General features: G+C 47.5%; 1 protein-coding gene and 1 non-coding gene across 2 annotated transcripts; both read left to right on the forward strand.

Moving 5' to 3' along the window:
* The first annotated feature begins 4,356 nt into the window (after window positions 1–4,356).
* Clec3b (C-type lectin domain family 3 member B) lies at window positions 4,357–10,917 on the forward strand. Its single transcript, XM_021208030.1, has 3 exons — window positions 4,357–4,572; window positions 7,775–7,873; window positions 10,250–10,917. The coding sequence occupies exons 1-3, from the start codon at window positions 4,464–4,466 to the stop codon at window positions 10,648–10,650; spliced, it is 609 nt and encodes a 202-aa protein (XP_021063689.1). The 5' UTR covers window positions 4,357–4,463; the 3' UTR covers window positions 10,651–10,917.
* Window positions 10,918–15,834: 4,917 nt separating this feature from the next.
* LOC115064933 lies at window positions 15,835–15,968 on the forward strand. The gene has a single exon (XR_003844749.1). It is a non-coding gene; the product is annotated as a small nucleolar RNA SNORA17 (small nucleolar RNA).
* Window positions 15,969–20,856: the final 4,888 nt, after the last annotated feature.

Here is a 20,856-nt window from a genome sequence, read left to right on the forward strand (position 1 = left end):
TTCAGTGGTTAAGAGCACTTGCTGATCTTGTGAAGTGCCCAGGTTCGATTGCCAGCACCCACATGGAGGCTCACCAGGCACCAGGCATGCATGTGGTACATAAAAATACATGTAGGCAAAGCACTGATACCTAAAAAAAAAAAAAAAAGTTTTAAAATAAAAATGGATAAAATGTAAAAAGCAGATTACATAATTCCAACAAACAATGAACATATAGAATAAACATTATCATTCTAAAAGGGAGGAAAGAGACAGGGACACATTTTCTCCAACAAGGCTATACCTTCTAATAGTGTGACTCCCTGTGGGCCTATGGGGGCTATTTCCATTCAGAGCACTAGAGGGGCTACATAAACAGTGATATATGCTTACATTTAACAGAATTCCATTTTTACACACACATAGGGCAGTGAACTATTCACCACCTTGATTTTTTAAAAAATTATTTAGAGTTCTTCCCACTCTTCCAGAGGACCTGAGTTCAGTTCTCAGCACCTACCCCAGGCAGCTCATACCTATAACTCCAGCTCTAGGAGACCCAGTGCCCTCTTCTGACCTCCAAGGGCACATGTACAAACACTCATACACCTAATACGTATATTAAAATAAGGATAAACTGATGAACATTTGCATATGTACATGGGTATTATTCATGGTGTGTATGTAAGTCAGAGGACCATCCACAAAAGTTGGTCCTCTCCACCTTTTACGCTCTGAGAGTCATACTCAGGCCATTAGGCTTGGAGACGATGGCCTTTACCAGCTGAGTCTTGCTATTGCTGAAGGATTGTAATTTTAAAGCATTCATTTGTTGAGATAGTGTCTCTGTAGTCCAGGCTAGCCTCAGACTGGTGGCAGTCCTTCTGCCTCAGCACCCAGAGCATTTGGGTTACAGACATGAGCCACTACTCCTGGCTTTGAAACATTCTGCGGCTGCCACACTTGCCACTGATGGACACACTGATGGAGATGAGTGGCAAATTGTCTTCCCCCAAAACTGCTGGACCATCTCCAGCTGTGTAAACCTTTCTATGGAGACACTGCAGGTCCAAATCTGGGGAAGCCCCAGGCCAAGACACCACGGCCCTCTGACTATCCTAGTTCTAGAAAAGGCATTGTAACAGCACAAGTGGAGTTCCTTGTACTTGTGTGGAAGTCTGTGCAATGTGTGTACACCTGTCTCTTTCAAAGTCCTGCAAGTGAGACAACCCAGGGTGTTGCCCGCTACTTACTACAACCCCACAGGCCTTTAAGGTTCAGGCTTTACTTGCTAGATCAAGTAGGGAAGAGAGAGTCACTCTCAAGGTCAGGTGAAGCCTGCTTGGAATTAATTTTAGACAGATAGTTCCCAGTGTGCCTCCCTGAGTGGCATATCCTTTCTCCAAAGTGTGTCCTTATCACAGCATGCCCGTGTGGCTTACTTCTGGCCTCCAGCCTTTTCATATGTCTCATTGTCTCTATCTGCATGTCTAGCTTTCTGTCAGCCCCTTTCCTGTCTCTATCCCTGTTCCCACAGATGCTGTCACTCAGCCACAAGTTACTTCTCCTTTTTCCTTGAGCCCCCACATGGACCACCATCCCTAGTCCTCCTCTGCTCCGACCAAGTTGGTTGTCTTCCCTCCCTGCCAGCTTGGCATTTAATTGCCTATTGACACCCCACTGCCAACTCCAGGCACACCGTGGGTCCTTGCCATGCATCCCTAGAAACTATTATGACACAGTTCCTGATGTACGCGGTTCCCCTAAGGTTCTCCCATGGTTTGTAAGCCTGGGATAACCTCTCCAGCAAACGTAGAGCAGGGCCTCCACATTTGGGCCCATTTTGGGAAACAGGTCTCGGACTAACACATACTGGGTTCTTGCTCTTTCTCTCTCTCTCTCTCTCTCTCTCTCTCTCTCTCTCTCTCTCTCTCTCTCTTTTTTTTTTTGGTTTTTCGAGACAGGGTTACTTTGTGTAGTCCTGGCTGTCCCGGCACTCACTTTGTATAGACCAGGCTGGCCTCGAACTCAGAAATCCACCTGCCTCTGCCTCCCAAGTGCTAGGATTAAAGGTGTGCGCCACCACAGCCTGGCTCTTGCTCTTTCTTATGTTGGCTGTAACGGAGTCAGTCGGAGGAGAGGAGTTTGGAAAGCAAAGGAGTTTTTGTTTGATTTTTAGAAGAACTATTAACTTCCTCCTGTGTTTTCTACCCACCCAGTTTTCCTGGAAGCAAGACTCCTTGTTAAGTTATGCAATCATCAGTCCCCAGATTATTCCACTGAGGTTCCAGCTGTGAGTATGAACCCTCTCCAGCTTACAAAAAATGATGGGTGGTGCTCTTTCCATTAGTTAAGGGGATCTGCAGATGTTCTGCTTCCATCTGGTCACTGGCTGACCATCTAAGTTCCTTCTCCTGGGCCTCGACAACATGCCCCTCCCCAGCCAGATGGATCAAGTCTGGTCCAGAGATCAGAGAAAAGCTGAATGACATAGGTACTGCACTTTTTTTTTTTTTTACCTTGAACTCCTGAACTTCCTGCCTCAAACCCTCAAGTGCTGTGAGTACAGATGTGTACAATTTTCTGTTTATTACAGATGTGTACAACACCCTGTTTATTATATGCTAAAGACCAAACCCAGGGTTTTGTTTGCTTGCTTGTTTGTTTTTTGAAACAGGGTCTCGCAACCACATGGTGGCTCATAACCATCCCTAACAAGATCTGACTCCCTCTTCTGGAGTGGCTGAAGACAGCTACAATGTACTTACATATAATAAATAAATAAATCTTTAAAAAAAAAAAGAAAAGAAAAGAAAAGAAAAAGAAACAGGATCTCTCTGTGTAGTCCTGGCTGTCCTGAAATCTGCTTGCCTCAGCTCAAAACCAGGGTTTCTTGCATGCTAGGTAAACACTCTACCCTACTACTGAACTATACTCTCACCCCTGCATTTTTTTTTTTTTTTTTTTTTGTATTTTGAGTCAGGGTTTCTCTGTATAGCCCTGGCTGTCCTGAAACTCACTTTGTAGACCAGGCTGGCCTTGAACTCCGAAATCTGCTTGCCTCTGCCTCCTGAGTGCTGGGATTAAAGGTGTGTGCCACCACACCCGGCTGCATCTTGCTTTTTAAAAGGTCGTATTCACAGAAAATTTCAACTACAAAGGACCTTATCTCCAAAAACCATTTTTGACTAAGTGGTCCATCTGGGCCACCTCGCTGCCTAAAGGTGAAAACGTTGTCATACATTGTAGCGTCCCCACTGGAGCTGGGACAGGACATAGCTCTGCCCTGTGTGCCTTGCATCCCATCAATTGTCTCCAAGGGTCCTTTCCAGAATTATATGTGGAGCTATATTATGTATTCATCTCCTCCAACCTGATGCTGATGGTAGTGTGATAGCTCCCATTCTGCAGAATCTGCAAACACTGGTGAGTTCACATCTTAGGAACTCCTTCAGGCTGGCTGTTCCCACTGATGGGTCCTAAGCATTCTTAAGTATGCTTGATTCCTGGTGGTGAGACACATTTGGGTTCATTTCCTAACCTAGCATCTCTCTGCTGTGCTCAGAATCCTTGAGTAGAATGTTGCATTCTGTACTTACATGCCAGGCGGACTCAAGGCTTCGGATGGCTTGTAGCACTAAGACCCTTTCAGGGACAGCTGGAAGCAGATGTTCCTGCATTCTTATGTTGACTACACATAGGGATTTCTCTGGATATGCTCACATTCACAGGGGCCCACCGATAACCCTGCTTTTAAGCCCACTGTTTTCCTAGGGTCTGCTTATGCCATTGGTGTTCCTGTGGTCTCAGCCACCACTCCCCTGCTTGCAGGGTTCCGCCACCCCCTTGCTTGGAATCCAGCACTGTGGCAGGACCTCCATCTTCCTGGCTATGCCTCCCTCTGTCCTGCAGAGCTTTGATACCCCTCACTGCACATCCGGGAGACATTACCCTGGCTCCCTCTCTGGCACCTCTACTCTAAGGCCTTTTGGGTTCTTTCTATGCTCTGGTCCCCTCTTTTGCTCTGTCTTCAGGACAGATTTTTCAGGGAAAAAAATGTAAGGAAGGACCGTCCCCCAGTTCCCTCAACAAAATGGCAAAGGACAATTCTGTGGGTGCAGAGACTCATTGAGCCAATGTGAGGCCCGACCTGGCTCCTGCGAGAGATGATCACTGGGTGGATTGAACAATGACAGCTATTGGCTATCTGTCAGAGTCCTTTGAAATGCTGACTTTCTGGGAGCCTGGCCAGGCTGCTGGGTGTTTGTCCATAGCAGTGTAGTTATGGCTCCCAAGCCTTTCTCCTTTGGCAGGCTTGCTTCACTTTTTTTTTTCTTTTTCTCTTTCTTTTTTACATGTCTTTCAGCCAAGTTTTGGGAGGGTTTCCCAGACAGAGGTCCTTGTGTCCACAGCCTTAAGACGTGCATCCCAGGCTGCAGTGGCCACTGCTTTCTAACCCAGGCACTGCAGGCAGCAGCAGCAGTATGGGATTTTGGGGCACCTACCTGCTCTTCTGCCTCTTCTCCTTCCTGTCCCAGGTCACTGCAGAGTCACCCACTCCGAAGGCCAAGAAGGCTGCAAATGCCAAGAAAGGTAAGCAGGGGCAGCTGTCCTTCCAGTGCCCCAGGGGCAGCTTCTTCCTCTATCTTCTGGGGAGCAGTCACACTCTGGGGACAGCTACCCTGCTAGTTACCTCGTGATCCTCCCTTCATATCCGACCTTTGGGGAAAGACCCTCTGGTGCTTGGGGATTTCTCACAGCAAGGATGACTGTCAGAGATTCGAGTCCCTGACTCTTAGAACGGAGAATAACCTTACTAGGTTTTCTAAACTAGCATCTGCTCCTCCCCTGGCACCCAACACATTAGAGAAGTCAAACTTCCGGCTTGGAGATGGCCAGTTCCCAACAGGGAGCACCAGACTGGGTTTCTTCAACTGTGAGCCCAGGAGGGTGGAATTTGTTCAAAGGCTTGCAGACAACATTTAATAATATATATAAAGTCCTCCACAGACAAACTTTTGCTTGGCACCCAGAGGGGAAATGGGGAGAGATGGACTCTTATGTCCATGGGGTGTCGGCCTTGTTACCTCAGATGAGCTCAGAGCATCTCTATTCTCCTCTGAAATGTTGAGGCTGCAAGACCTACCTTCGTAGTCCTGTCAGCAGTGAGGTCATCCTGGGGTGGGTGGGGAATGTTCTGGTAATGACTGAGGCTGTCACCCCTACAGGACTTGGAGGATGGCAGGAAGAGTCAGAGAGATGGGGCCCTAAAACCCAGCCAAAGAGAGGGGAGGGTGTGAAGAAACCTCCACAGTGAAGTATACAAATCAGCATCTTGGAACACAAGGCTACAGCAAAGAACAGGCAGAATTCAGCGGTAGGGTGCTTGCCTAGTGGCTGCAAGAAACTGAGTTTGATCCAGAACATTACATAAAATCCAGAGTGAAGGTAAACACTTTAACCACAGCACTCTGGAAGTGGAGGCAGGAGAATTATAACTTAAGGTTATCTTCAACTGCATAGCAAATTTGAGGCCAGCCAAGGCTACAGAACCCATCTCAAAAAAAAAAAAAAAAAAAAGTAACAAAACAAAACTCCAGGATTAGTGTTAAGTAGATTCCTGCTGTGCTCCAATGTGCCGGCTGCTTGTACTGTGACTTCCTGGTTCCGTCTTTGGAACTTTAAACAAACAGACAAGATAAATCTGGGTGTGGTGGTGTATGCCTTTAATCTCAGGACTCAGGAGGCAGACAGGTGGATATCTGTGAGTTTGAGTCCAACCTAGGGGTCCCAGGCCAGGCAAAGCTGTACAGGGAAACTCTGTCTTAAAAATAGGCAAAACCAAAATACTGAAGACTGAGTTTACAATGTGAACAAAATTCAAAACAGAATGGACATTATATTGTCAGCCCTTTGGCAAAGGGATTTATCATAGCCATACAATTATGGAGATGAATCCTGCTAGCCTGAACAACTAACATATATCAGCGATTATTTAGAAAATTTGAATGGACTGACTAAAAGTAAATGTCTGTTATGTATGTGGAAAACTGTTTCAGAAAGATCCCAAATGTAACAGAGATGACTTCTGTGGGGAACAGTCTGGATTGGAAAAGAGATTTTGGTATTGTTTTGATTTCTTAAGTCAGATGAATATAATTGTCTACAAAATGCTCATTTTAAAATAGGAGGATTGAATGCCCTGTATGGTTCATTGACAGCATTGCCACCGGGGCATGCGATGTGAGGGATACAAGTCCAAAGAAAAAATTTTCTGAATGTGGAAAACGGTTGCCAGCTTCTCAAGTTCTCATCAGTCTTACAAATCATGTCATGTGGGAAAGGGGAGGATCAGAGCCAGGGTCTTCAGTAATGGCCACACTCAAGCACGGTACCAGATGGCTCCCATGGGACCCCGAACTAATATTATCGCAATGACTCACAGCATCTACATTATCCTGTGCTGATGCTACAAGTGAATGTACACAGAGCTTGAGTGAACCCAGGGACTGAAGCAGAGGCTCAGAGTGACCTGGCTGCTGGCTCCAACCCTATCTGCTTTGCTCTTGTCCTCTGGGTGTTTCTTTCCCCACACTTGATGATCACTGGACATCACTGGGCTTTGTACATGCAAGTCTGTATCTTGGCCACAATCCCTTGGCAAGGCTTCTAGTGGGTGGACTCTGACCTCATCAAAGTGGATTTCACATGAAATGGCCCTTGGAGGTGACTCCCTACCCTTTGCCTCAAGCCAGACCTCTCCTGGGAACCCCCTGGGACTTCAGAAAGACAGGGGTTCACCCACAGCTCTCAGTGTGCTCTCTCTCGCTCTCTCTCTCTCTCTCTCTCTCTCTCTCTCTCTCTCTCTCTCTCTCTCNTCTCTCTCTCTCTCTCTCTCTCTCTCTCTCTCTCTCTCTCTCTCTCTCTCACACACACACACACACACACACACACACACACTGTCCCTTACCGACACCTGCTGATGCACAGGCAGTCCCTATCAGAGATGCCATTTACCATGAAGCAGATGGGAAGTCTGTGGCTACTTGGATCAGGGCCCTGGGCTAGCTGCTCTAGGCATCTAGCCGAGGCAGGTCATTTAAATGTGGCCTCCGTTTCCTTGTGAAATGGTGGAGATTCAAGGTGGTACTTGCCCATGGCATAGGGCTGGTTGTGAGCATATGGCTAAGGTGGTGCACAACAAGCCCCAGTCCTTCTGCAGTAGTTGCTCTGTGGGAAGTGGCTTCCCTGCACTCCCTGAGCTGCAGCTGAGGGGAGTGGGGGGGCACACGCCCTGTGCTATGTCATTTCTCCTGGGCTTCCTCAGAGTCATTTCAGAGTGCTGTTGCCATCTCATTGTATGTATGAGAAGGTGGAGCTGTATTGGTGAACACGTGTCTCCACCCTGTCTCCCTCAACTCAGTCGAGGGCCTGCTCTCTTATTTGTCCCCCACACCCAGCCCCGTGTCCCCCTCTACCCCCCAGTCCTAGGGGCATTGATCTCTGTGATTTTGTAGCCCATGGTCCTACTGGAGCTGATGAAATGGCTGTTTCCTCAAGTCCTGCTAATCCCAGCCCCACGATGACAAATGCAGGCTAGAGAAGCCTGAGAGGAACCAGGAACAGGCAACCAGGTCCCACTGGAGGGCGAGTTCCTAAGACAGAGAACAGAGGAAGGAAGACCAAGAGGTCTAGGCTGGGAGAAGGAACTTCCTCTTGCTTCTTTGGGACTGGCACATAGGGAAGGGAGCATCTGCCTACCTCGGGTTTTCATCGCCTCATGCCTCTGTCCTAGATCTGGTGAGCCCAAAGATGTTTGAGGAGCTCAAGAACAGGATGGATGTCCTGGCCCAGGAGGTGGCCCTGCTGAAGGAGAAGCAGGCCTTACAGACCGGTAAGTGCAGGGTAGCTGCTTGGAGGAACACACTTAAGAAGGGGTAACAGGCGGCATGAGGAAGAAGGCTGTTTCCAGCCAGTGCCAAGCTCAAGAGTCCTCACATGCTTCCTCAGGGAAGGTTGCCTAACTTACATCTGTAAGACCCACCCAGTCAGGCATAGCTGGGTAGGTCACAGCTAGAGGGTATGGAGGTGGGGTGCTCCAGAGGCCAGAAGGCACTCCAACAGGAACTTAACACTGTCCAGTGGAAGTGAGCGTTCTGGAGTAGGGCCAGTCACAGAGGAACTATACTTAGTAGCCTTACAGCCCTGGGGCACATTGTTGCATACCTTCTCCCTGCCCATCCCTCTGCATCCCCAGCTTTATAGATGATCTCTGAATCACAGCAACCAGGCCAGCATCTGTCAGTCCCAGTATAAAGATCTGCCAGCTGACGGGGGCTGGAGAGATGGCATAGCAATTGAGGATGCTTGCTGCTTTCATGGAGGACCAGTGTTTGATTCTTAACACCACGTCTGGTGGCTCACAACTGCCTGTAACTCCAGTTCCAAAGGACCTAACGATTTCTGTCCTCCATGGGCACTACATGTGCATTAACACTACCCCCAACACTACCAATACACACACACACACACACACACACACACACACACACACACACACTTTAAAAATAAAAATAAGGCATGATAGCTCATGTCTTTAATCCCAACACTCAGGAGGGAGAGGTAGTCGAATCTCTGTGAGCTCAAGGCTAGCCTGGTCTACAAAATGAGATCCAAGCTATTCGGGATCATACAATGAGACTATCTCAAAAACGAAAGCAAATAATAATAAGATAATTAAAAAATTAAAATCTTGGGGCTGGGGAGATGGCTTAGACATTGAGAGCACTAACTGCTTCTTCAGAGAACCTAGGTTCAGTTCCCAGCACCACATAGTGACTCACAGCCATCTATAATTCTAGCTCCAAGGGATTTAATGCCTTCTGTCCTGAGGGCAACCCCACACTGACATGACATACACTCACACAGGTACATGGACATACACATAAAAAAACTTCTAAAAATAACATATATATATATATATATATATATATATATATATATATATATATATATGCTGAGGCAGAGGGATTCTCATGGTCACCCAGCTGGGGAGTGGCAAAGCAGGACCAAGGCCTCATAGCTTGGGCCCTCTAGCGGCCAGGGCAGCCAGCTTTTACTCTCTTGCTTGGGGTAGCCCAAACAGACTGGCCATCCAGTCTGCCAGGCCAGTCCCCTTTCACATTAGTTGTCCCTCTCCATCACGGTCATCTTGCATGTCTCTATTCTCATTCTCTACCCACCCTGTGACCTTACCTCTGTTCTGTAGTGTGCCGTGAGCACACCGTGTGTGCACTTGGCTCTGGGCTAGGTATACGATGCATCTGAGTGTGTTGTGGGTATGCTTCAGAGTCTGGGACTAAACACTTCTGTGAGGCCTAGCTGCCAAATCCTTCAGGGACATGGGAATGTTTCTCTTGAATATTCGCTGGGTGGAATGGCTAAGTGCAAGGAGTAGGGCCAATATGGAGCTCTGACATATGTGACCCCGCAGCAAAAAACCCACATAGTCCATCTGCCTGATGCTTAAGTTAGAAATTAAGCTAAACACAAACTGCAACATCAAGCTCACCATGGGCACCTTCCTCCTAACCTGGGAGACCAGTGTTGCACTGAACACTCTAGTTTAGAGTGGCTTTTGAAATGGCCATTCCTTACCTTTTTTTTTTTTTTTTTTTTTTTTTTTTTGCTACAAATGCTCCTGAAGTCCCAGTGCCACTCACCCAGCCAGGGACCTGGTCTGAGCAGAGGGCCCCTGTGTTAATCCCCTGTGTAGAAGCTTGCTGGCCCTCAGACAGGAGTGGTAGATCCTAAATACCTAGAGTGTGGTCTCTAGCTCTAGTAGGTAAATGTCTAGCAGTGTGAGCTAGTAGCTTGATCCTAGGGAGGGGCCTGGCGACAGGCTCATCCTAGAAGGCTCTGGTTGGTTGGGGAAGCTGCCTTTGAGATGGGATGGGCTGAGGTCCTGTTCCTGGTGCTTGTAGCCCGGCAAACTATCAGGGACCAGGTGACTTCTTCACTCCCTTTATCTCTGAAAGTCAGTGATCCTGGCTAAGTGGCCCTTTGGAGCAGAGGTGTGTCCATTCCAGGAGCAGGGCACCATGTCCCTTCTTACTGGGCTCTTCATTGTCTGCCACAGCAGGGTCCTGAAGTGAGAGCAAGCAGGCTTCAGGAGATGGATGGGATGGGATGAAGGGTGGGAGTCAGCCTGGAAGAGGTCTCTTGGCCTCGGAGCATCCAAACTTTCTGTGACAGCCATCTCTCCCTTCAGTGTGCCTGAAGGGCACCAAGGTGAACTTGAAGTGCCTCCTGGCCTTCACCCAGCCGAAGACCTTCCATGAGGCGAGCGAGGACTGCATCTCGCAAGGGGGCACGCTGGGCACGCCGCAGTCGGAGCTAGAGAACGAAGCGCTGTTCGAGTATGCACGCCACAGCATGGGCAGCGAGGCGAAGATCTGGCTGGGCCTCAACGACATGGCCTCAGAAGGCGCCTGGGTGGACATGACCGGCGGTCTCCTGGCCTACAAGAACTGGGAGACAGAGATCACGACGCAACCTGACGGCGGCAAAGCCGAGAACTGCGCCGCCCTGTCTGGCGCAGCCAACGGCAAGTGGTTCGACAAGCGATGCCGCGATCAGTTGCCCTACATCTGCCAGTTTGCCATTGTGTAGCCCAGCCTCTACTAGCCCAGCCCCGAGCTGCGCCTGGGCCAGGAAGGGGTGTGAACCACAAAGAGGAGAAGGCTGTTTATGGGTGGGGCTTGTGGGCTTGCTTTATGGGCGGGGGGGGGGGGGGCTGAGCTGAACAGTTGTGAGTGGGACGGGCCTGGTGTTTCTCAGGGAGAGATAAGATGTTGCAGGGCTCAGAGGGGCGGAGAGACTTTTCTGTCCCTCTCTCTGCTTGGTTTTTGCAAATAAAGTTGGTGCAGAATTCCTGAAGTTGACTGGTTGGCAGATGAGGGCGGGAAGGATCCCAGGAGCCTGGCCCCAAACCCAGGAGAGCCTTAGTCACATTTCCAGTCTGCTTTTTGTAGAGCCGACTTCGCTCTGTTGGAATACAACACACACTCCAATTCTGGCAGGCATGTTTGGGATATGGGGTGGGGCTATCCCTTCTCTTGTTGGGGATCCATCTGGGAGAAACATGGGCATGCAGGGGGTTTTGTGGGGTAAAGGATGAGTGCGGTATCAAGGCTTCCCAAGAAGATTCCCATCTGCCTCTATTGTCCCAGGAGGCTGGTCCAGGAGCCAAATATAACAGTTGCCAACACTGCCTGGCTGGCATGTTCCTTTCCCTCCCACTACTTACAGCCAGCCAGCCAGCCAGCCAGCCAGGGGTTCCACATTGCTTCTTATCAGCACAGAGCACCACTGAGCCTACCGTACTGCAGGAACTTACATGTAGTCTGTTGGTTTTTTTTCACCCAGGACAGTATATGTTATTATAACTGGGCTGATTCTACAGGCCTGGGCCTTCCCACCACCATGGACTACTGGTCTCACATGATGAGAACTCTCCAAAAATGAAACACAGTAGCCTCATGCCTCCCCTTCCTCAAGTGGCTTCTAGTGTGACCTGGCCTAGGCCACCCCTGTGGACCCAGCTCTGATGACAGTGTGATTGATTGACTGGGACAGGAGAAAGATTGTATGGAGCTGTGTATGTCACCACCAGACTGCCTAGCACTGGGACGTCGTCGTATGGAAATCAAATCATGGGCAGAGTGACGAGCCACAGCTGTTAGTGTTAAGAGAAGCCTGTTCTCAGGATGGTCAGCCAGCTAAGAGTCTGATTCCAAACAGTCCTGGTCAGATTTCTTTAACTACCATTATGGAAATCTTGCTGTTCCCAAGACATTGTGGGTCTTAGTAGAAAGGCAATCTAGCCATCGGAAGAGGGCAGTGTGGGAAAGAGAATGATTTCCTCCTGTTCATCAGCCTGTAGTGTTTCAGGGTTAGAACACCCGAGCACTCCAAACTCAGTCCACCTGCCCTCCCAGCTGTGTGTGTGTGTGTGTGTGTGTGTGTGTGTGTGTGTGTGTGTGTGTGTGTGTGTCTGTCTGTCTGTCTCTTTTCCTTCCTTCCTTCCTTCCTTCCTTCCTTCCTTCCTTCCTTCCTTCCTTCCTTCCTTCCTTCTTTTTTAAAGAAACATTGTGTTGTCCAGGTTGACTCTGGGTTTGAGCTCAAGGTTTCATTCAGGAAATCCTCCTCAAAGGCCAAGGTTTGATCTTCCCATGGGGTGCTCTAGAGCATAAACAGCTGAGAGAGGGAATCAGAGGGGTCAGGTTAATAAAAGACACACTAACAATCATTTTGCTAATTTGCTACTTTTCAATCCTTTGCAAAGAGCCTAAGTTGTTAGCTGATCACTATACAAGATACTTTCCAATGATGAAACCCTTTTGACCTGTACCTTAAAAGTCTCTGAGGTTTCAACACTGTCACAAAACTCTTTTCAATCCCACCAATTTAGTCACCCAACAGTTTCCATTTTTATTTTATTTTTAGCGAGTGCCGGTGGAGATATTTGCTGGAGATGTAGCTCAGTGTTCTAATGATTGCTTAGCATGCCTAAGACTTTGGGTTTAAACTCCAGCGAAACACATCCACATGGAATGAATGAATGAATGAATGGATGATTTTAAAAGGGAAGGCAGCACTTGGTGTTGGTGTGTTTGTGATTGGAAATACAGAATTGTATAAAAATACAATTCCATTCGGAGTTGTCGGGTTATTTCTGAGGCCTGATGCCAGTTTCTTCCTCACTTGCTTTTCATGAGCCAGTAAACTCACTCTCAGAACAACTCCCTCCTTTTCCACCAAGAGGCGCTGTTGTTTCATGCACTGTGAATACAGCTACGCTAATACACTCTTTAAATTGCCACAGGAGGTTAAGTTAAGGTCTCTCAGCAGGCTGAAGATGAACTCTGCAAGTTTCTGTCCTCTGTAGAAGGCAGCTGGATACAAAGTACGCCTTCAAACAGTCCACCTGGGGCCTAAGGTGGCCAAGCACCTGCCTTGCTCGCTCTACCCCAGCCAGCCAGCTCCTGGGGTGTAATTCTTGGGTTTTGAAGTTCAGAGACCATGGGACGAGGTTGGTCTAGGTCCTTTGAGTGCTCTTCTATTTTTGTGTTAAGAGTAGAGCTAAGCTGGGCTGGAGAGATGGCTTAGTGTTTAGGACCACTGGCTGATCTTCCAGAGGTCCTGAGTTCAATTCCCAGCTCACACAGGGCTACTTACAACTACCGATAACTGTAGTCCTATGGAATCCGATGCCCTCTTCTGGTGTGCAGATGTACATACAGACAAAATACTCATATACATAATAAATAAATAAATAAATAGATAGATAGATAAATAGAGCTAAGCTATGTAGTAGGAAAGTGGTTTTGGATGAAGACAGGCAAGTTTAAATACCAGGTCAAGCTGGGCGTGGTGGCACACGCCTTTAATCCCAGCACTCCGGAGGCAGAGGCAGGNGGATTTCTGAGTTCGAGGCCAGCCTGGTCTACAAAGTGAGTTCCAGGACAGCCAGGGCTATACAGAGAAACCCTGTCTCGAAAATCCAAATAAATAAATGAATAAATAAATAAATAAATAAATAAATACCAGGTCAATAGCAAGGGTAATTTGAGTTTACTTGAAACATTAGCATTTTCTTAACTGGGTAAACCATGAACTAGATTTTTAGTTCCTCTACAGTAGTAGCTCTGTTAGGAAGGAATCCTTGACTTAGAGTCCAACTCTGCAGCTTTCTAGTCCTGTGGCCTTGGGGGGAAGACACAGCCTCAAAACCAAGGTTTCTTCTGCTCCATTTGCAATAGAACACTGGGCTGTTAGAGCCAAGCTCAAAGGCAGGGCCAGCCAAAGTTGTAGTCCTCTAACCTCTACAAAAGCAAGGAGTAGCCAAGGAGGCAGAGGGACCCGGTTGTGGTTGTGGAGTGGATCCACAGCCACCACAGAATATACCATCTAGAGTGCAGAGATGAGGAGGAAATATTCCTGCCTCCACCCTCATGTGCTTCCCACGGGTGACCTAACTCCTGCCGTCATAGGAGATCCAGGCAATGCCGCCTCATTGCCTGGGCAGAACCTTTCGCATGTCAGATACTATCTGAGAACAAAGTGGACAGAGTTGGAATCCAGGCTTCATCTAGTCTGTGTGTAGTGCTCTGACATCCACAGTGTTCCATGGTTCTCTGAGAGCTGATGTTTATGTGCACTGGGAAACACAGAGCACAGGAGTTAGAGGTGTCCTCAAAGTGTTTTATAGTTTAAGCAACATCAATCATCCTTTCTCATTTCTCCAGGTCATACTTTCTAGGTGGAATGCCTCTGAGATGTCAATACTCAGACTTCTAGAATGTTCTCTCAGTGTTTCTATCCAGTATTTATGAGGAGTTTTTCTACTGACAGTTGACAAAACTCGGAAGATTCTGAGTAAAGAAAATTCAAATTCCAAACTCCACTGACAGGATGGCTAGACAGGCGTGAGCATGTCTGCCTTGGATGTCACTGGGTGCAAAGTATTTTGCTTGGCATCAGGGCTTAACATCCAAGCCTTTTGACAATTGTTTCTGTAACTTCTGCAAGGTATGCATGTGGTGGGGATGCTTGTCATTTCAATCAGAATGAGGTTGAGATCCTGCAGGCACCGAGTGAGACTTCTCGGGTTTCGGCAAAACTCTGAACATAAGTTATTCCTCAGGTAGCCTGACATCAGCTGCTCTGTATTAGGTCAGGGCTGTCTGAGCTCTGCTGTACTGGATTGGCTCAGTGGGCTTCTCCATGGGGAAGCTCACATTGCAGATGCCTACCCAGCAGGTCTTTGTAGAATGTCCCTCACTTTACTCCATGCCCACTCAAGATGCCTATTCCACTGGCTTTCTTGCAAAAGGTTCTAGAAGCCAAAGATCTTCCTAACCTCAGCACTGTTGTTGGCTGAGTGGACACTTGGGTATGGGGCATTCTGTGTGTTGAAGGCTGTTAGCTGTGTCCTTGACCTCTGCCCACCCAAAACATCAGTAGCTGCTCCCATTTGGAAAACTATATTGTCTGAAAACATGGCCAGCGTGACCTGTGGCCCCAAATCACCCCTGATGAAGGGAGCCACTGAAGGACCCATGAGGCACTAGCTAAGACAGGTTTATGATTAAGATTTCAATTCTGTCCTTTAATATGAATTATCAGGAAAGCACATTCCTACATTAAAACTCAGGATGTATAATGAAGGCTCTTAAAAACCTCTCAGAGGCAGCCAGACCTCTGAGTTCTGAGTTTGAGGCCAGCCTGGTCTATGGAGTAAGTTCCAGGACAGCTAATGCTACCCAGAGAAACCCTATCTTGAAAAACAAACAAGCAAACAACAACAACAACAACAACAATCTCTTACTTGAGTCAGACATGATGGCACACATCTTTAATCCCAGAACTAGGAAGGCAGACACAGATCTCTGAGTTGGAGGCCAGTCTGGACAGTGAGTTCCAGGACAGTCAGGGCTACACAGAGAAAATCTGTCTTGTAAAGCCAAACAAAACAAAACCAGCAAAACAAAGCAAAATAAAATCTCAGCTTTGATCCAGGATCAGACACCCTGAAATCCTATCCTTTGGGAAGCACATAGGAAGGCTGCAAGTTTAATTCTTCCCTGGCTGACGTAAAGAGACTTATCTCAAAAATAAATAAATATAAAACAGCCACACTCCCATGCACTTCTCTATTTCTCATGATATAGGCTCCCCCACCTCTTTCTTCACAGCCACTTCCTTTCAGAAATCTCCCTCACATACGACCCCATCTCAGCATCTGCCTCTAGCAGGTCCTGAACAGATTCAGTGATTAAGAAACTTGTAACTTTTCCCCCTAGAAGTGTTGCAGTGTGTGGCTCCTGTGTCACATGTGCTATGCGTCAGTGTGTGACAGGAGAGAGGCTATGTCTATGCTCAGTGTTCTGACCTGTGAACATCTGAGTGATTAGTAGCCTAACACTTCCTGAGGAAAACAAGCCTGCGATGACCCCTGCCCAGCACCATAATGCAAGAGCAGGACATTGCACTCCTGAGGCCACTCCCGAGATGACCCCAGACACTCAGAGACCCCAGGCACCACCAAGAGGAGCGAGTAAGTGGTGGAGAAATGAAAGAGAAAGAGAAACAGAAGTATGTGGGCACAATGGAGAGAGGCAGAACTGGAGACTTGAGGGTAGTGAGGAATAGTCTGTTGTGAATAGCCTGCAATGCCACCAGAGACCATGGTGTGATCCTGGTCTGTGCTGCCACTGGGGCCCAGGTCTGTGGCCCTGCAGCAGCAGGGGTCTGTTACCATCAAAGGCCAGGCAGAGGTCCCTGGTTTGGTGTGCCCGGAAACATGTGGATGTCTGAGGCCTGTGCAGAACTGGCCCCACCCCTCACCCGGACATTGTAGGAGAGCTGGCCCTGGGGTCATGAGATCAGGAGAGCTGGCCCTGCCCCTGGCCTGTTGCTGTACTACACGTTTCTGCAGCTTCAAGCGAGCCAGCCCCTGAGGATAAGATTGTAGGAGACCTGAGATCGCCACTCATCTCCTGTGTGGTGGCATGGATGAGGAAGAGATACCCTCCTCCCCCACCTCACCCTTTACCATCTTTGATAGGAGATGTGGCCCTGGGGTAGTGAGAGCAGGAGAGCTGTCCCTGCCCCTCACCAGCTGCAGCACTTGGGAGAGCTGGCCCTACACCCTGTCTGCTATGTGGTGACATGGGCATGGGAGAGATACCACCCTCCTCGCCCCTTGCCACCTATGGCAGGCAGGAGAGCTGGCCCCAAGGAGAACTGGCCCTCACCCTCATCTGCTGCAGCACTTGGGAGAGCAGGCCCCCCTGCACCTTGCCTGGACGGCACAGTAGAGCTGACTCTGTATGTGGGGGTTGCAGATGAGCCAGCTTGGAGAGAGTGAGTGTTTAGTCATCAGGGAGTGGCACTACTTGGAAGAATTAGGAGGTGTGGCCTTGCTGGGGTAGGTGTGGCCTTGTTGGAGGAATTGTGTCACTGGCGGTAGACTTTGAGATTTCAAGAGCCCAAGCCGGGCCCAGTGTCTCTCTCTTCCTGTTGTCTGCAGGTCCAGATGTAGAATGTTCAGGTACGTCTCCAGCACAGTGTCAGACTACATGTTACCTTGTCCCTGCCATGATGATAATGGACCAAACCTTTGAAACTATAAACAAGTCCCAATTAAATGTGTTTTCTTCTGAGAGTTGCTATTGTCATGGTGTCTCTTGACAGCAACAGAACAGGACTAAGGCTGTGATCTGTATTAGCCACACTGGTTCCATCTGGTTAGGTATAGTTTTACTATGATATGATTCTGACGTTGTATTGACCTGTTAAACTGGGGATATAGCTCAGTTGGTACTGTTTGCTTTGTACTTATGAGGCTCTGGGTTCTACACCCAGCACTGCAAACACAAAGCAAACTATATGTCAGCGTGTACCCATATGTAGTTTACTTCTTGTTTCTTATCAGCCTTGTTAATAGCTCAAGGAAAGTAGCTCATGGGATGGAGCCAGCCTACCTTTGGGCCACTCTTGGCAAATCAATGAGCACTGTCACTACCTAGAGCTTACAGTTCTCCTCCTGACCACCCTGTGCCGGTACACTTCCTCCCCAGCACTTTACATAGCGTAGCTTGGGAGTTTGCACACGATGGGTATTCAGTAAGAGTGACTGGGAAGAAGAATTGAATCAAATGCCCAGAAAGATAAATGTCCCTTGCTTTAATGCTACCAGCAATAAAACCCTTCATGCAAACCAAAGCAGATGTGATGCCATGTTCAATTACTGCTCAGGCCTTGGCAAAGATCTGAAGGTAAAGTTTGTTCAAGAAATCAATGCTGGCCGCAACTGTAGCAAAAGTGCAATTTTTCATTTTAAAAATCAATGTCACTGACTAGGAGGATGCAAATGAAACTTTTTTCCTTAAACATCAAAAAGGCTTTATTATGTCAGAGGGACCTTGTTATCAGTCCATATCTAGGCTACTTAAAGTAATCTAATTGAACACTAGAAGTGACTGGACACTAGAGGTGTATGACAAATTTATCATCATTGTTGGGAATGTCTGTTTGTCCATGTTTGTCAAAGAGGCTGCATTTGGAACAGAATCGTGGCGAGATCGCACCCTAGATTTGGAAGAATCACCTCCACAGCACACACTTCCCATGTCTTCTCTTTCAGGTGGACCTGAGAGACCATCATCAGTCAAACGTGCAGTTTGGTCACAAAACAAATCTTTAACATTCCTTCTGATTTTAGATGCTTATGTTTTGGTTTTGTTTGTTTTTTCAAGATAGGGTTTCTCTGTAGCCCTGGCTGTCCTGGAAGCTCTGTAGACCAGGCTGGCCTCGAACTCACAGAGATCCACCTGCATCTGCCTCCCAAATGCTGGGATTAAAGGTGTTTGCCACCACCACCTGCCAACTTATAGTTTTTCTAACCATGTAATACGAAGGGCAATGGTTAGCTAATAGCAAATTTTGTGTCTTGTTTCCTTTTTTTATTCTTTATTTTAAATTATGTGTGTATGTGTCTGTCTTTGCCTAGCTATATGCATGTGGCTCCAGGAGCTTCTGGAGGGACCAGGAGAGGGCAACAGATCCCCTGAAGTTCCCGGCAGTTGTGAGCCACCTAACCAGGTACTTCAAAAGCAAGCTCTGGTCCTCTGCAAGTGCTCATGACCACAGAGCCATCTCTCTGCCCCTTTGTTGTCATTGTCGTCATTGTTGTTGTCGTTGTTTTATCCAGGGTTGAATACAGAGCTTGGTGCATGCAAGGCAGTTGCTTTACCACTGAGCTGTGAGCTATATCCTGAGCCATGCTTCTGCTTTGACTTTGTGATCCTTCTGCCTCAGCTTCCACATGAGTAGCTGGGATTAAAGGCCTGTACCAAAGGTCCTGTCTACTGTCAGTATGTTTGTTATTGCTTATTTGTTTTTTGGTTGTTCTAGATTGGCCTGCTATATTCTACATAGCCCTAGCTGGTTTTGAAGTTATAATGATTCTTTCTCCTCAGCGTCCCAAGTGCTGGGTTTATGGGTGTGAGCCACCATACCCTGCATTTGCTGATTTTTATTTTTTTCTGTCATCTGTATAGTCTCTGTTATTTTTCATCAATTTTGGGCTTGGATTATGATATTCATTTATTTATTATGAGAACCAGGGACTTCCTGTGTAACCTGAGCTGGCCTGGAACTCAAGATCTTTTTTGTATCAGCATCTAGAATGCTAGGATTACGGGTGTGGCCCAGGCTTTTCTATGGTGCTGAGGCCAGCCCTCCTGCATCTATCTCTCTCCCACTGCAGTTTCTCCATCCCTGCCTCACTGTTCTTGGCTTCCAGTAACTTTCAGTAACACAGGCCTGTTTCCTAGGGAACAGGATGTCACACAGGTTTATTTGATTATCATTCCTCAGAGAGATTTCCCCAACTTCTCTCGAATCCCAGCTTTTGCTTTATAGCACTTACATAATGCATTACCTATCAATTGGCTTTCTTGTTATTGCTTCTTCCAATTTTCAACCCCACTGGAAGCCTAAAGCAAGCTTACTGCTTCATGCCCCCAGGGCCTAGTTAGCACTCAGTAAATAATTCATTGCCTGACAGGATGAAGGAATGAATAACTGTAAGCCAAAACAACAAATCTACTTCTTGGTCATGTGCTCATTCTGTCTTTTGAGTGACACCTCCGGGGAAGCCAAGCTTGCTCAGGAACAAAAGTCATGAATCAGAACCTTAAAATGGGGGAAAGATGGCAGCCGTGAACAGCCTGAAGAAACCAGTGCAGGTAGCTAAACACTTGACGAAATCTTCCTAGAACAAGAGCTTCTTGTCATTTACATAAGGATTAGAGGAGGGAAGTAATTTGTCCCCTCTCTTAAAATTGAGTCTTATATAACTTAGGCTGGACTTGAGCCCCTGCCTTGACTTCCCAAGTCTTGGGATTATAGGCATTTACACCTTTACCTGGCTTCCTCATGAGTTTTCAAATATTGGCACAGCCACAGCACTTACCCATAAGGTATCTGGGTACCTTACAGCTCAGTAAAGTTAAGACAAAATTAACCATCTTAGCAACTTAGCAATTGCCTTCAAATGAACAGCCAATCAGGGCCCAAACAAGAAGTCAGACATGTCATTAATGCCTTTCACAGCCCTTTCTTTGATGTTTGGAGTAGAAATGAATTCCCACTTCTTTGACAACTTTCAAAATTGCTTTAAACTCAGTAGTAACTTTATTTATATTAAGCCACATAAACAGAACAAGGCAACAGGTCAGCCCTTGGTTTCATGACCTTGTTTCTAAGGTACCTGTCTACTCTAAAGCTCTAAGAACTGAGGCATCCGGGAGGACTGAGCCACTGGGCTGAGACTGGCGGGAGTGACCTGTGGTGTAGAGGAAGCCACCATCACCACCAAGCAGCAGGGTTGGTGGCCCCACCAGCCTCACACTTTCTGGTTGTAAGGATTTGTCCTGTGATCATCCCTCCTGTGCTCCAGCTTTGTAAGTTCCAGAGAAAGCCAAACCTAAATGATTAGGATGTTAACCGATAATCTTTCCAAATATCTAACAAAAGCCAGCATCTCTGGCGATTCACTGGAATCATCTAAATTTGTGGTGCATCTCCTATTCTAGCTCTGTATCAGCTAACACGAACAATCACATCGCTAAGAGGTCGAATATGTAGAAAGATACCAAGAAGTCAGGGTTCATTGGAATGTTCCTGCCACAAGCCAGGGGAAAACGCTGGCAAAGGTCTGGGTAATATGGTCTACCCGCCAGTCACTCCCATGATTCTGTCTGACCGTCAAGTGGATGATACCCACCTGTCCCTGCCCTCACCCCC

This window comes from Mus pahari, chromosome 10, assembly GCF_900095145.1.
Source record: "Mus pahari chromosome 10, PAHARI_EIJ_v1.1, whole genome shotgun sequence".
In the NCBI taxonomy this organism is placed as follows: Eukaryota; Metazoa; Chordata; class Mammalia; order Rodentia; family Muridae; genus Mus; species Mus pahari.

Coding starts and splice junctions, on each gene's coding strand:
- Clec3b (XM_021208030.1), top strand. CDS start 4,464: ATGGGATTTTGGGGCACCTACCTGCTCTTCTGCCTCTTCTCCTTCCTG. Junction 4,573..7,774: donor GGCTGCAAATGCCAAGAAAG/GTAAGCAGGGGC, acceptor CCTCTGTCCTAG/ATCTGGTGAGCCCAAAGATG. Junction 7,874..10,249: donor GAAGCAGGCCTTACAGACCG/GTAAGTGCAGGG, acceptor CTCTCCCTTCAG/TGTGCCTGAAGGGCACCAAG.